General features: G+C 45.7%; 1 protein-coding gene and 1 long non-coding RNA gene across 2 annotated transcripts; one reads left to right on the top strand and one right to left on the bottom strand.

Moving 5' to 3' along the window:
- Positions 1 to 1,780: 1,780 nt before the first annotated feature.
- LOC144587461 (uncharacterized) lies at positions 1,781 to 9,905 on the bottom strand. The gene is made up of 3 exons (XM_078388178.1): positions 9,669 to 9,905; positions 8,163 to 8,293; positions 1,781 to 7,372 (listed from the first exon to the last, which is right to left on the bottom strand). Exons 2-3 carry the CDS (start codon positions 8,233 to 8,235, stop codon positions 6,177 to 6,179), a joined length of 1,269 nt encoding a protein of 422 aa, XP_078244304.1. The 5' UTR covers positions 8,236 to 8,293; positions 9,669 to 9,905; the 3' UTR covers positions 1,781 to 6,176.
- On the top strand, positions 9,799 to 13,038 carry LOC144587474 (uncharacterized). Its single transcript, XR_013542629.1, has 2 exons — positions 9,799 to 10,753; positions 12,509 to 13,038. It is a non-coding gene; the product is annotated as an uncharacterized LOC144587474 (long non-coding RNA).
- Positions 13,039 to 15,315: the final 2,277 nt, after the last annotated feature.

Below are 15,315 nucleotides of genomic sequence, written 5' to 3'. Positions count from 1 at the left end.
CTTGCCATGGCTATCTGCAGCTGATTGATGAAGTGCTGGGGTACATCCTGGTTGCACAAATCAGGCACGTGACCTGGCATGTGACTCAGACACTCCTTGGCACCTATCAATCAACCAATCAGGGCACGTCACTCAAACCTCATGCAAACACCAGTACGCAAGCACCTACATATAATAGGTACCAGACATCCATAACGAAAGATCAGCTAAGGCTAATGATGGCATCAGCAATGGAGAATGTGACGGGAGCAATTTAGTTCAGAGGCTGGCAGCACATCTGGCATGGAGGAAGTTGCAGGTTCAGTCCCTGGCAGCCACGCTTCGAAAGATGCTGGAAAAAAGGAATTTACAGGAACAAATACCCCACTAAAAACAGGAAACAAAAGCAACACCAAAATTGCGTTCAAAGAAATAAGGCACAACAGTCCATTCAAGATCCCAACCCAGGCAGCCAGTCCATAAGGGAAAGCTTGGCTGAAGAGGAACATCTCCGGCTTGTGGAAGGATAGCAAAGATGGGGCAAGTCTGCCTTCCAGTGGGAGGGAGTTCCAAAGGTTGGGAGAGTCTTTGAAACACAGCTGCATCTTTGATAGTGCTGGGATGGTGTTAAAATACTGGTATGTGTTTCAAACACTTTGGGGTTTTTTTCTTGACCGGCTCCTTATAATATCTTTTTCATGGCAAGGGCAAGAAAAAAAATGTCCAAAAAGAGGCAAAAAACAAACAAACAAACCCCAAAATGGTCAAAGGCTGTATTGTGTGACTGTGCCCATATTTTTTATTTATTTATTTATTTATTTATTTATTTATTTATTTATTTATTTATTTATTTATTCGTTCATTCATTCATTCATTCATTCATTCATTCATTCAATTTAATATCACGCCTATCTAGTCCCTCAGGACCACTTAATTCCCCCCCCAGCTCACGGCTTAGGAAATTTCCTTTTGGTGAAAATGCTGGAGGAAAACTTTTTGGAGCACCAGCCTAGAATCCTGTCAGAAGGCCAACATGGGGAGATTTAACAATCAGAGGGATTGGTGACAGGGGATACATTAATTAAAAAAAAGTTTTAAAAAAATCATGCAAAATGCAAGCTTTTGTGGGTGAATCACATGATCAGAGGGACTGTTGACATCATTCTCAGGATTCAGCCAATCCCAAGGGTGCTGCTGCTCCCATCGCCTTGGGAACCCAACCCCATTGTCCTGGGTCTTTGTGACCTCACAGAGCCGCACCTCTCTGCTGGCAGATAAAAGGAGCTTGCTGAGCAGGGCAGGAGACCAGAAGGGAGGCCAGTGGCCAGAGGGCAGTCCTGCAGAGAGAGATTTTTCCTTGCCTTTACAGGCAGTAGGATGTCACCTTTTGTGGGGTGAGGTGGAGGCAGTGACCCCCAAGTGTTCTTCCCAGCCACCTGAAACTGTCCTTATTCCTTAAATGGCCCCAAAGACTTGATTAAACACAGAGGAAAAAGGTCTACTGGCCATTATTCACCATAAGAGATAGAGCCACCAGATTTAAAGGCAGTCTACCTTTGAATACCACTTGAGCCTCGTGGCATCATGATTAAACTGCAGTACTGCTGTCAGGCCTCTGCTCACAACCTGAGTTCAATCCGGACAGGCTCAGGAAGCCAGCTCAAGATTGACTCAGCCTTCCATCCCTCTGAGGTCAGTAAATTGGGTTCCTTGCTTGATTTTTTTTTTGGGGGGGGGAGAGTAATGTGTAAACTGCACAATTGCATTGTAAACCACAAAGAGAGGACTTTAAGCTTCGTGGGGTGGTATAGAAGCAGCACACTTTAATAGGTGAAGTGGCAAGTACATAGCAGGGGATGAGCACCATCGTCACACACAGCTTGTGAGTCTCACAATAGAAATCCAGTTGGCCGGAAGTATGACAACGAAGACCTTTGACTCACCTAGAACTTTTTTTTAAAAAAAGATCCTTTTAAAGATTAAGACTCAAGAGCATCGTGGCCAGCGTCAATTTAGCAAACAAGTAACCCTTAATTATTGATGAGTGATTCCCAGTGTGGCACAGTGGATATAATATAGCTCAGTGATTTAGGCAGCTAGAAGTTGGGAGTTCGATTCCCTGCATGGGCCTCCTTGACAAGGGCTAGATTCCATGAGTCGTTCTAAGATGATGATGATTAGGACTCAAATCCTTGCTCAGCCATGGAAACAGATTGAGGGAGTGGAACGGTTAACCCACTCTTTAAATAGTTCACTTACCTTGAAAGCCGTATTAGGGTCCCTATGGTTTCGACTTGAGGCCACAAAACACACACACACACAAATGCATGAGCGACTATTGTACTTGTAAACTATACAGTATTTGAATTTCCCTGATGAAAGAAGGTAACTTTTCCCCCCAACAGGGAGAGAACACACCTCTTTCTACAAGCTGGAGATTCTAACCTGGATGAATAGGCATGCGGTCTCTTGCGCCTGCTGCAGTGCAATCCACAACTGATGCTTCTCCCACAATCCAAATATTTCTGAATCTTTTATTTCACTTCCCAACCTGGAGCTCTGAAAAGATTCAGGATTCCCACTCCCGTTATCCCCAGCCTGCCATGGCTCATGGTGTGGGATCATGAGACTTGATGTTACAAACCTCTGGAGAACACCACCTGAGGACAGCTGGCTTATTTTAACTCTGGAGTGAAGCAGAAAGAGACTGGATAGAGCCATACAGAGGGGTAACTTACAGCCCTCCAGGTGGTATCTGACTACATCCCCCCATATTTAGGGCTATGCCAGCTGGAGCTGATAGGAGCGGGAGCCCAACAAGACCCAGAGATGCACAGCGAACTCTGCTCTGTAATTTATCCCTACCCTCGCCCACCCTCTATATATACAGTCGTGCCCCACTTAACGATTGCCCCGCATTACGACGAATCCGCTTTACAATGTTTTTGCGATCACAGTTGTGATCACAAAACGATGGTCTAAATGGGGGAATTTTGCTTAGTGATGATTGGTTCCTTGCTTTGGGAACTGATTTTCGCTTTACGACGATCAAAAACAGCTGATAGTCGGGTTCTCAAAATGGCCACTGGGTGCTTAAAATGGCTCCCCACTGTGCTTAGGGACGGATTCCTCGCTGTACAGGCACCGAAAATGGCTGCCGTATGGAGGATCTTCGCTGCACGGTGAGTTTTTAGCCCATTGGAACGCATTGAATGGTTTTCAATGCATTTCAATGGGATTTTTTATTTTGCTTAATGAGGATTTCGCTCTACATCGACGTTTTCGCTTAACAGAGATTTTCCTGGAACGGATTATCATCATTAAGTGAGGCACCACTGTATTGACTGCCATCTTCAAGGAAGGACATCAGCACTCGGAATCACAAGTGAGATCTGTATTTTGGACAACTCCTGAGAAGCTGGGAGGTGTCGTTCAAAAATGCTATGCAGGGAACACCCTGGAAAATTTACAAAGTCGTAGTTGTGTGGCATTTCTTCAACTGTTTTGATGGGCAAGGGGGCTTTATTTTCATGAAGAAGGGGGGTAGATACAGTGGTGCCTTGCTTAACGAGCGCACCGTTTAACGATGAATCCGTATAGTGATGTCGCAATTGCGATCACAAAAGCAATCACATTGCAATGTTTAGATAGGGAAAAACTTGCATTGCGATGATCGGTAAGTGTTTCGCTTACCGATCTTTGCATTGTGATGTTTACAGAACAGCTGATCGGTGGTTCCAAAATGGCCACCGGACGCCCAAAATGGCCACCACAAGTGTTTTTACGCCTTGCCCTCGCTTACCGAGGGCACAAAAATGGCGGCACTATGGAGGAACATCGCTGAACGGTGAGTTTAGGGCCCCATAGGAACGCATTAAACTAAGTTTAATGCATTCCTATGGGGTTTTTCGATCCGTTTAGCGATGTTTCTGCATAGCAATGATTAATCCGGAACGGATTAACATCGCTATGCGGGGCACCACTGTAATTGGGTTCCACTGGGTTGACATGGTTTGGACAAAACCAACGAGAGAACCCCCAGCTTAAAGGACCTGTGGGGTCAAGACAAGTGGAGGCCTAAGGCGGGGGGGCGGTGTTATTTTACTGGGTCTCGTGGCGCAGATGTTCGTTTACTAGAACCATCACTCCACAGGGGCATCATCTCAGGCAAGGCGTGCCACTCTGAAGTAGCTGCTCCAGAAAAACCTCCTTGGCAAAGACAGACTGGCAGCCACCACCGACCTTTAGGAAGAGACTGGATGGACCCACGGAGAGGGAATGAGCCCCATTCAGGTGTCCAAATAAAGGATTCATTTGAAAACCAAACGTTTGGGAGTTCTTACAACCTTGCGTGCTTCATGTAGTTTTTTTCGTTGGGCTGGACCTTTCTGGGCTGAAGACCCCGCTGCAGCCGTACCTCCATGAGCAAAACGACCCTGCTGGAACTGCCGGAGTTCTGCTGGGGGTCGTTCAGGGAACAGCAGACCAAAAATCCCCGACAAAAGACCCATCTAACCACATTGCCTGCTATTTTTCTTCACCACCGGCAGGCCAGGGGGCAGGGCTCAGATGCTCTGCCTGGTCGCACTTCTGAATGTACAGTGGTGCCTCGCTTAATGATTGCCCCGCATTACGATGAAATCACTGTATGACAATCTTTTTGCGATCACAAAACGATGGTCAAATTGGGTTTTTTCGCTTTGTGATGATCAGTTCCCTGCTTCAGGAACCGATTCTTCGCAAAACAATGTTTTTTTAACAGCTGATCGGTGGTTTCAAAATGGCCGCCGGGTGCTTAAAATCGCTCCCCGCTGTGTTTAGGGACGGATTTCTTGCTATACAGGCAGCGAAAATGGCCACCGTATGGAGGATCTTCACTGGACAGTGAGTTTTTACCCCATTGGAACGCATTGAACAGGTTTCAATGTGTTTCAATGGGGTTTTTAATTTCGTTTTACAATGTTTTCGCTTAATGGCGATTTTCCTGGAACAGATTATCGTCGTTAAATTAGGCACCACTGTACTCTGTTCCTGAATAAGGCTAAGGTCCTGGACAGTTGGGGAAGCTATATTCTACCTCCGGTGCTATCACAGGCATAAGGACAGACCTGGGCATACGGCCTGTGAGCCACTCCTGTCCGACCTGCCGGTCGTCGCTCCAGTCTGGCCCGCCCATTGCCACTGTGTGAGCTGGAGCTCACGGCAGTAAGCAAAAGTTGCGAGATCCGACACTGGGATCTTGCGAGTTTTGACTGTTACTCTTGAGCCGCAGGCTGCGGAGCCTGAGGCTCAAGAGGCTGGAAGCAATCCTTGTGTGTGGGATGGAAGACAGTCGGAGAGGAAGGCCGCGGGGGAGCGGAGGACAGGTGGGTTAGCTCAGTGTTGGGGGGTTTTTTCTTCCCCCCCCGAGGTGAACAAATTACAACGCTCACATAGTTAAACTTCCTGAAAAGTTTAGGGAGTTAACTATGTCAGCCTTGTAGTTCGTTCACTGCAGGGCCTCACCCAACGTGGGGCCTATTACTACCCACAAATTGGGGGCCCATTACTACCCACCTAATGGGGGCTTATTTTTAAGTAAAGTTGGTTCGGCCCCCGAACACAGTTCAGATTTTTCATGTGGCCCCCCCCTATAGAAATTAATTGCCCACCCCTGCATAAAGACATGCAGCTCCCAGCAGGAACAAGAGCAGAAGGGAGGTTTCCCCTTCATGCCTAGCTTATGGGTTTCCCCAAGCGTCAACCTGACAAATCCTTGCAGGGACTTAACTACAAAGGCTTCTGGTTTCCTCAGACACCAGAGTGGATTTTGCTCTCCAAAAGTACACCCTGAAGCAAATCCATAGGCCTTTAAGGGGCCACAACATTTTGTCCTCTCCTTCCCACTGCTTTCTTGCTCACCTTTTTCCCCCTCCCATTCAATCCTGCCAAGACACTAACACAAATTAAAATGGCCACCACATTGGAAATCCCCATGTAAGTCCTTCCTTACTAGCAGCCCAAGGGTGTCGGCCCAGCCTAACCTAACACAGCCTTCCGGAAACTTGTCGACCTAAACGTCAATCCCATCAGGGGTGCAAATCCAGCACCCATTAAATTGCACAGAACAACGTCCCGCTTGTCTGGCATCCCAGGGAGGATCTGGGATGGGTTTGAGGGAGTAGGCGGGGGGGGGGAATGATGATTATGCATGACTGTCAGGTTCCCTCCAAGTGGATTTTCTGATGTCTGAGGAGGTGCGAACTCGCGCTGAAGCTTCTTTCGCACTGGGAACATTTATACGGCTTCTCCCCTGTGTGAATCCGCTGGTGCCTTATAAGATGGGAGCTTGTGCGGAAGCTTTTGCCGCAACTTTGGCACATGTACGGTTTCTCTCCGGTGTGCGTTCGTTCGTGAGCGAGGAGGTCCGAGCTCTTGCTGAACATTTTGTCGCACCAGCATTTGAATGGCTTCTCGCCCGTGTGGGTCCGCTCGTGCGCCACCAGGGTCGATTTCTGGCTGAAGCTTTTCCCACACTCCAGGCACTGGAAGGGCCTCTCCCCGGTGTGCGTGCGCATGTGGGTGACCAGGTTCGAGCTGGCGCAGAACCTTTTCTCGCAAAACAAGCATTTGAAGGGCTTCTCGCCCGTGTGGATCCTCTGGTGTCGGATCAGGAGCGTGCTGGAGGTGAATCCTCTCCCACACTCGGAGCATTTATACGGATTTTCCCCGGTGTGGTTTCTCCTGTGAGTAATATAGTGCGATTTCTGAATGAAGGCTTTCCCGCACTCCGAACACTTGTAGGGCTTTGCCCCCGTGTGGATTCTCTGGTGCCTTGTGAAATCGGAGCTCAGGCTGAAGCTTTTCCCACACTCCCAGCACCCGTACGGTTTTTCCCCAGTGTGCGTTCTCTGGTGGGCAGTGAGGTGGGAGTTCTGGTTGAACCCTTTCCCGCAGGTCGAGCACTTGTACGGCTTCTCTCCCGTGTGGATCCTCTGGTGTCGGATGATGTCGGAGCTCACACTGAAGCTTTTGCCACACTCGGAGCACCGATATGGCTTGTCCGGTTTCTGAGGGCTTCTCCTGCTGATCACAAAATCTGGCCGCCAGTTCCCTTCGGCGGGACACTCGATCTCTTCCTCTTCAGTCTCACCCGGGGCCACTATCTGCTGGCTGGCTGTTTTGCTGAGGTCCCGAAATCTTCCCCAGTAAGAGCCAGACATCCCTGCTGCCTCCAGAAGACAGCTTGTCTGTTGAGTCTCTGGTTTCTGCTGATAATGAAAGAGCACGTCCTCTTCGAGGCAAGGCGAAAGACTTTCGCCACCTCTTCTGAATGCATCGAGGGGGTCCAGTTCTGCGGAATACTCAGCATTGAACATCTGCAGTTCACTCCTGCTGCAGGAGTCCTCGTCTTCTGTAATGAGAACAGAAAAAAAGGTTTTCCTAGATCTACTTTTCTAATGTGATTTTTAAAAAAATGACGACACACAAACACAGAAAATAAGCCGATCGGGAGAAAGAATATGAGGCTTTCTACAAAATTTACATTGTTAAAAGTATCCACATGAAGGGAGAGTTAAAAAGGTGACAACGAGGAACCGGGCCTTCTCAGTGGTGGCCCCAATTCTGTGGCATAAGCTTCCCAGTGAGGAGATAGTATAGAGAGCTAGAAAAATGGCAACAAATGTGGACTAAACAAATCTTAAGCTAACATTAGGAACTTCTTATAAGAAAATCTATACAAAATGTTTTATAGATGGCATCTCCCTCCATCCAGACTTCCAAAAACCTCTGTCAACATTTCGAATAAATGCTGGAAATGCAAAAACCAGGAAGGAACTAATTACCATGCATGGTGGACATGGGATATGGCAAGGAAATAGTGGATTAAAATTCATACATGGATTAAGCAAATGACTAAGCAAGAAATACAATTTAAACCAGAAATCCCCTTATTGGGATTAATACCAAATAATATAAACAAGCAAAGGTATTATATAATATCACCAGGAAACAGACACAAAGTTATCACCCTTCTGGACCCCTTGGTGGACAAACAGGACACCAGATGAGGTAGGTGTTTGATCTGATCCAAGAAGAAGATTATATAAATATTTGTCATTCTTCTTCCTTTCTATTTATGTCCACTCTAACCTTGAGAGGAAGAAAAAATATATATTTATCTTCTGCCCCCCACCACATACCTGTCTTATTGTGAATAGAGTACTGCAAGGGGTTCCGGCCCACAATGACAGCTCCTTCTGGATTTCTCTGCATGATGCTCTTCTATGAGGCGAAACTCTGAGGGATGATTTCAGTCACCATCAGCCGGCTCCTGAAAGAGGTTTGATCGGCAACAAGTGAAAACACGGCTGTATCCCAGAGCCACCGAGATTCAACCATCTTCATCACAGAAATGTAGAGCTGGAAGGAACCGTCTGGATCCTCTAGTCCAGCCTCTGTCAAGGAGGCCCAAGGAGGAATCGAACTCCCAACCTCTGGCTCCACAGCCCAAGATCTAAATCCCACTGAGCTATCTGTTAGGACAGGATCTTGGCTTTTAAGAGGCTGCAGAGTTGTTGTTTTTAATAGGTAGTATTTTAATGATGTTTAAACAGCTTGGATTGTTTTAAATCAAGTCGGCATCCATGGCTCCATCCCACAACCTACAAGGTAAATCAGGGTAAAAAGTGATCTAGTCTAAGAAAGACTAGATCACCGCTTGGTGGTGACTAGAGCCAGGATCTTATGATCCAAATCCGCTGCCTCCCACTTTAATTATTATACCATATTGGCCAAAAAAATTAGGAGAGCACCTAAATCCTCTTAAGCTCTTATTTACTTCTAAGGAGACCTCACCATCTCTGCAGCCACACAGATGACCCCCTCTGGCTTTGAAAATCCAATATCTCTCTTGATCTTGAAGGTAGGGTCCCCACCCTATCATCCACAAGGGTATACAAGACCATGACTAAATATTTCACTCCATGTACCCAAGGAATAATAATCATGTGCTAGTCAAGTCAATTCTGACTTATGGGGTGACCCTTTTGAGGATTTTCTAAGTACAGATAAGTGGTTTCCCCTTCCCTTCCTCTAGGGGGCGCCCTGGGACTGTACAGCTTGCCCAAGGCCACCCAGGCTGGCTCTTTCCCTAGCAGCCACAGGGAGGAATCCAACCCACAACCTCTGCCTCTGTAGCCAGATGCCTAAACCCCTCAGCTACCCGTCGCACTTCGAAGGGTCCAGATTTATGTTTTCAGATTACAATTTCCAGAATCCCTTAAACAGCATAACTGTAGGTCCTGAAAAACCCACATCTGCACATTTCTACTTGTGATCCACAAACACTGCAATATACCTGCCTGTCTTACAGGCACTAATCTGCTTTTGTTTTTAGGTTCTTTAAATATTAATGCAAATCAGGCTGACACACTAACACAGCTACCCATTTGGGAAGAAAAAGGAGAATTACAATGCATGCAGGCTCCAATGCATAGTTCAGGCTGATCTAAATGCACCTATGTTTTTCTCTGACATATCAAATCTCATCCACCCTAAACTGGCCTAGTCTCCTGCTTGCCTGTCCCTCCATGGACAGCAAGCCCAAAGGGGGGGGGAAGAGAGGGGGGAAAAAATCAGGCTAGCCAGCCAGCCAAATAATTGGCGGGGGACAAATAAAAAGCCTTTAACCATTGCATTTAACTCACTCTCCTTTGCGCTCTTCTGCACCAGCCTCCCCCAAATTCTGCTCTTCCAGCGGCTGCTTCTATTAAAGCTCCTCAAAGCCCCCCTTTTGGCGCTCCGCCCAATGACAGAACAGGAAGGGAGTTCCCTATTTGCATGTCCCCGCCCCTCTCACCCACCTCCTCCCTATCCCCCTCCTTCCCAGCTGCTCTAGGCTTGCGGCGCTCTATCTATTTAACCTTTACTTAGCTTGAAGACTTATTTTTTATACTGTGTTAAAGGCCAAGTATTTGTTAAGTATCCGCGCAGCATGTATGCTGTTCCTCTATATCCCCAAGGAATAATAATCATGTGCTAATCATGGGAGGAAAGCGATGACAAACCTTGACAGCATCTTAAAAAGCAGAGACATCACCTTGCCAACAAAAGTCCGAATAGTCAAAGCTATGGTTTTTCCTGTTGTGATATATGGAAGTGAGAGCTGGACCATAAAGAAAGCTGACCACCGAAGAATTGATGCCTTTGAATTGTGGTGCTGGAGGATCTTGAGATTCCCCTGGACTGCAAGGAGAACAAACCTATCAATTCTAAAGGAAATCAACCCTGAGTGCTCACTGGAAGGACAGATCCTGAAGCTGGGGCTCCAATACTTTGGCCATCTCATGAGAAGAGAAGACTCCCTGGAAAAGACCTTGATGTTAGGAAATTGTGAAGGCAAGAGGAGAAGGGGATGACAGAGGATGAGATAGCTGGACAGTGTCTGCGAAGCAACCAACATGAATCTGACCCAACTCCGGGAGGCAGTGGAAGATAGGAGGGCCTGGCATGCTCTGGTCCATGGGGTCACGAAGAGTCGGACACGACTAAACGACTAAACGAACGAACAAATCATGGGGTGCCTCGACTTACAAACGCCCCCTACCTGCGAACATTTCGATGTACGGCTCCAGTTGCAAAATTTTGCTTTGACTTACCAAAGGAAAGCCAGAAATTTGAACTTTCAGTTAACTATTGGCCACAAAGAGGCTGCTTGTGCGCTACCTCGCTTGCCTAAGCAGTTAGAAAGTGTGGATACAGAGAGAGACTTCAGACTGCCTGGAACTTTATTGTATGTACTGCATTTTTTTGGCTTTTTTAAATTTTTGATTTTTGAATTAGGGCTAGGTGGGGGGGGTTATGTTTCTATGCTCTGATGGGTCTTGCAGACCCTTTCTGCAATGCTCTTTTGCTCACTGGTGTGCTCCAAAATGGATTTTTTGGTTGTTTAGTCATTTAGTTTTGCTAACAAAATTGTTTTGCCTTTCTATTGCCAGCTTCCTTGTCTTGTTGTTGTTTAGCCGTTAAGTCGTGTCCGACTCTTTGTGACCCCATGGGCCAGAGCATGCTAGGCCCTCCTGTCTTCCACTGCCTCCCAGGGTTGGGTCAAATTCATGTTAGTTGCTTCGATGACTCTGTCCATCCGTCTCATCCTCGGTTGTCCCCTTCTCCTCTTGCCTTCACACTTTCCCAATTTACAACCGGCGCCCCTAATCTGAACAGATTAATCGAGTTTCAATGCATTTCAATGGGAAATGCTGATTCAACTTAAGAACATTTCGACTTGTGAACATCTTCTGGGACGGATTAAGTTCACGTCAAGGCACCTTTTAGCTTTTGTAGCTCTGATGGTGTGATTTCCGAGATCTGCCACAGTACTTATAGTACTGTGTGAAATTTCTTGATACTGTTCCCAAAGCTCCGATGACAACAGGGACCATTTAAGTTTGTCCAAATCTTTACCTTCAACTCCATCATCCCCTGGAACTGCAGTGTCAATGATCCAGACATATCTTCATTCCATTACTACTACTTCTGGTGTGTTATGTTCAAGCTGCCAATCAGTTTGAATCCAAAAATCCCGCAAGATCTGGACTTCCTTGTTTTCTTAAACCTTCTCCACCTGATGTTCCCACAGGTTTTTGATGGCTGGCATGTCTTCTTTTTTTTTGCATAATGACTAGTGCTCTAATTTTACCACTCTCCTGTCTAATGATGTATTGTTTGTACAATCTTTGGACATTCACTGATGGTGTGACAGAGTGTCATCTTTTTCTTGGCAGACTTAACATTAGCTATTAGCAGCACAGTGGTGCCTCGCTAGACGATGATAATCCGTTCCACTGAAATCGCTGTTTAGCGAAATCATTGTCTAGTGAAAAGCATTTCCCCATTGGAATGCATTGAAACCTGTTTAATGTGTTCCAATAGGGAAAAATCGTCATTGTCTAGCGAAGATCGGCCATAGGAATGCCGCTTTGCGAACCGCCGATCACCTGTTTAAATTGCTGTCTTGCGAAGCTTAGGTCCCCAAAACCCCTGTTTTGTGAGCGCAGAGGAAGCTGTCAAAATCGTCGTCTAGTGAAAATCGGTTTGCGAAGCAGGGACCAAAAATTGTCCAGCGAAATTCCCCCATAGGAATCACTGTTTTGCAAAGCGCTATAGCGATCGCAAAAAGTCAATGTCTAGTGAAAAAACTGTCATGCAGGGTTACTGTCTAGCGAGGCACCACTGTAATTCCTTGTATCTTAGCTTTCATCATGTTGGTTCTAGTTCTTATTCTTATCATTATTATTATTATCATCATCATCCATACTGAAAAGTCCTGTTGGATCCACTGTTGGCTAGAAATATATTCTCAATTTTAAAAAAATGGATCTGTTGCAGGGTAGGGTTTCTGGGTGGCCCTCAAAACATGGGGAAGTTACTAAGTCGGCAGTACCTCACTGCCTTAAGATTTCAGATCCAAAGCCTGAGACCTGGAGACGGAAACCTAGCTTCAGGGTGGTGAGGATATGGATTTTGTATCTCTGTACTTGTTTTTCAGAGTTCTACAGGTGCCGAAGACTTCAGCCTGAGAACCAGTCTATTGTTTTCGCTTCCCGGGGGAAACACTTCAAGGCTCCATCTCAAGAGTGATAAACATTTGATTCCATCCTAATTGCTTACAAGCCTGGGAACTGGAGACTGGACTCTGGAAAGTTACATGTTAGGTGTGGACTTGCTAACAAATGAATGTATGCTGATTGGACACCAGCCCTATGGAGGGGCTTCAATTTAAGTTATAGAAAGAGAGACTAGGTGTGTGTATGAGAGAGTCAGAGAAAGTGACAGGTTTTACAGCCTTTGTTGATTGATTAGTAGGTGACTAAGCAATGGTGACCTAGAATAGTATGGCAATTAAGTAGTAAAATCATTATACTCTAGTAAGCTAATTTCTTTGTTGTTTTACGGGAAAGGTTTACAGAAGCTAATTTAATCTTTAGTGGCTTGGCATTTAACGGTACAATTTGTAACTCTTTTGTATGCCCTGTGTTTTAGAACTGTGTTTTTAAATAAACCTGATTTTAGATTTTACCCAAGTGCGATCCTTTAGCGTGATCCTTTTGAACAAGGGTTTCAGTGTCTAAAGAAAGTGACTTGGCCCCAGGGCTATGTAGGCTATTTTTGTTCTTTGGGTGGCCTACCTTTTCAGGCTGGTGTGCATGACTTACAAGTACACAGCTGGGAGTACAGTATTTTATCCCAAATAAGGGAGGAATTAGAAATCTAGGGTTAAATGCTTGCTCGGAGCTGCCCAGTCATTCACTTTCTAGGTCTCACCCAGCCTAGGGTTCAAAGAGTTGTGGAATCTGGAAACTAGTAGAGTATTGGTGGAAGAGCACCGTTTAAGGAGGCATTTTTCTTACAAAGATAAAACCTGAGAGAGACTAACAATCCAAGTTTGGGTGTTCTCCAAACAGTTCACACTATCAAAACAGACTGCAAGTAATATTAAAGGCTTACAAAAATTTAAATTTTAACTTAAAAACAACTGCTATGTACATGGCCAAAATACAGCCTACACAGGTTGATTAACATAAAATATAGAGCTGAAGAAGTGGATTTATCCATGAAAGCTCACATTAAAATATAGCAGTCTTGAAGGTGCCACAATTTTGTCGTCTTTATTTTTTTCTTTTGATTTAACCTGGCATGGTAACACAAACACAGCAACATCTTCTAAAAGTACAAAATACAGAACATGAGTCAGGGCTGGCCCTCCCATTGGGTAGAGTGAATCGACTAATTCAGGGAGCAGATAGTAGAAGCACTGGTGTAGTAGAACCAGGGGGATTCCCAGCATTTTGGGGTTGCAGGAAAAATGGTAATTATCTATTAGACTCCTCAGGTTTCCTTGTACTTTCTGAGCTTAACTGCAGCCCTCACTGTATCTTGCTCAGGGGGCAGAGAAATAGGAAAGACTTCACCAGCACAATATATTGTTCTGAGCCATCTTCATCGTTGGGTTCTTGAATGAACAATTAAGACCCATTAGCTTTGCAAAAGACCTGTTCCCGGCAAAGCTAGAACTGGTTTGTTGTTCAGCGTCAGCACAACTACTGCCCCATTTTTTTAAATTATAAAATCAAAATTAAACACATATACACAACGAATTCAAGTAAAATAATTAAAGTACTGTAATATAAAGGCAAGGCAGCGGAACTTTCTCCCTTGGCTCACAAACCTCTGTTCAGTGGAATAACTGGGCTTTTATTCTGGTGAAAATGTTTAACATGTTGGAAGGGGAGCTCGGCTGTGGCTTCAGACCCACCTCTGACGTCCTGTGATCATCTGTGCACTGCGTGTGGCTTACAGAAGCTCCTGGGTGGCCACCAGGGTTGAAAGCAACCCCAGTGGGTTGGACATGAACCGATGAAGAGGCAACTGGAAACCCCCATTTCAGGAAAATGCCGGAGTGGCATAGACCGCGCCTCTTCCCCAACACACACCTCAGGGTGGATTTGTTTTACAGTGGGGTCTTGACTTAAGAACGGCTCGAGTTAAGAACATTTTGACTTAAGAACCGCTCTCATAGGAAAATATTGACTTGACTTAAGTACTTAGATTTGAGTTACGAACTGAAAAAACCCACGTGGGAGGCAGGGAAAGTGCAAAATTTGAACTTTCAGTTAACTGTTGGCCAGTGAAAAGGGTGCCTGTCTGCTTCCTCACTCCTCCCAGCGTTTAGAGAGTGGATTGGGAGACAGTCTTCGGACTGCCTGGTACTGCCTGGACTGTATTTTCCCTGCCTTCCCTGAACCTTTCTTGACCTAAGAAAAAAAAAGAAACAAAATATCCCCCTCTAGTGGTCGAAGGCAGAATAGCAGCTTCCCATTAGTTTCTATGGACGGAAAAGAGCAGATACGGATCAAATGGTTTTCAATGCATTCCTATGGGAAATGCAGATTTGACCTGAGAACTTTTTGACTTGAGAACCGCCTTCCAATACGGATTAAGTTCTCAAGTCAAGACCCCACTGTATTCTCTTCTTTGTAAAAAACTAGGAAAGCCCCTTCTTGAAAACAGAAGCTAATAAACCCATCTCCTTTGGAGTGGATGGACAGAGAGCTGTTTCAAGCTTCCAGTCCCTGGTGATAGACCCTGATAACTCTTTAGTAGCTCTGCGATTTTTCAAGATGACCTCTCTCTACCTCTTGTAAGATCTGATTTATAGAAAGACCTTCATATGTGTGTGTTACAAGTCCCATCAGCCGTTGCCAGAAGAACCAGTGCTTGGGGATGATGGGACTTGCATTCCAGCAACATTTGAAGGGCTAGATGCATTGCTCATCCCTGGCTTTAGCTTTTTGC

The sequence above is a fragment of the Pogona vitticeps genome, chromosome 2 (genome assembly GCF_051106095.1).
Source record: "Pogona vitticeps strain Pit_001003342236 chromosome 2, PviZW2.1, whole genome shotgun sequence".
Lineage (NCBI taxonomy): Eukaryota > Metazoa > Chordata > Lepidosauria > Squamata > Agamidae > Pogona > Pogona vitticeps.
This window is presented reverse-complemented; position numbering and strand designations above follow the sequence as displayed.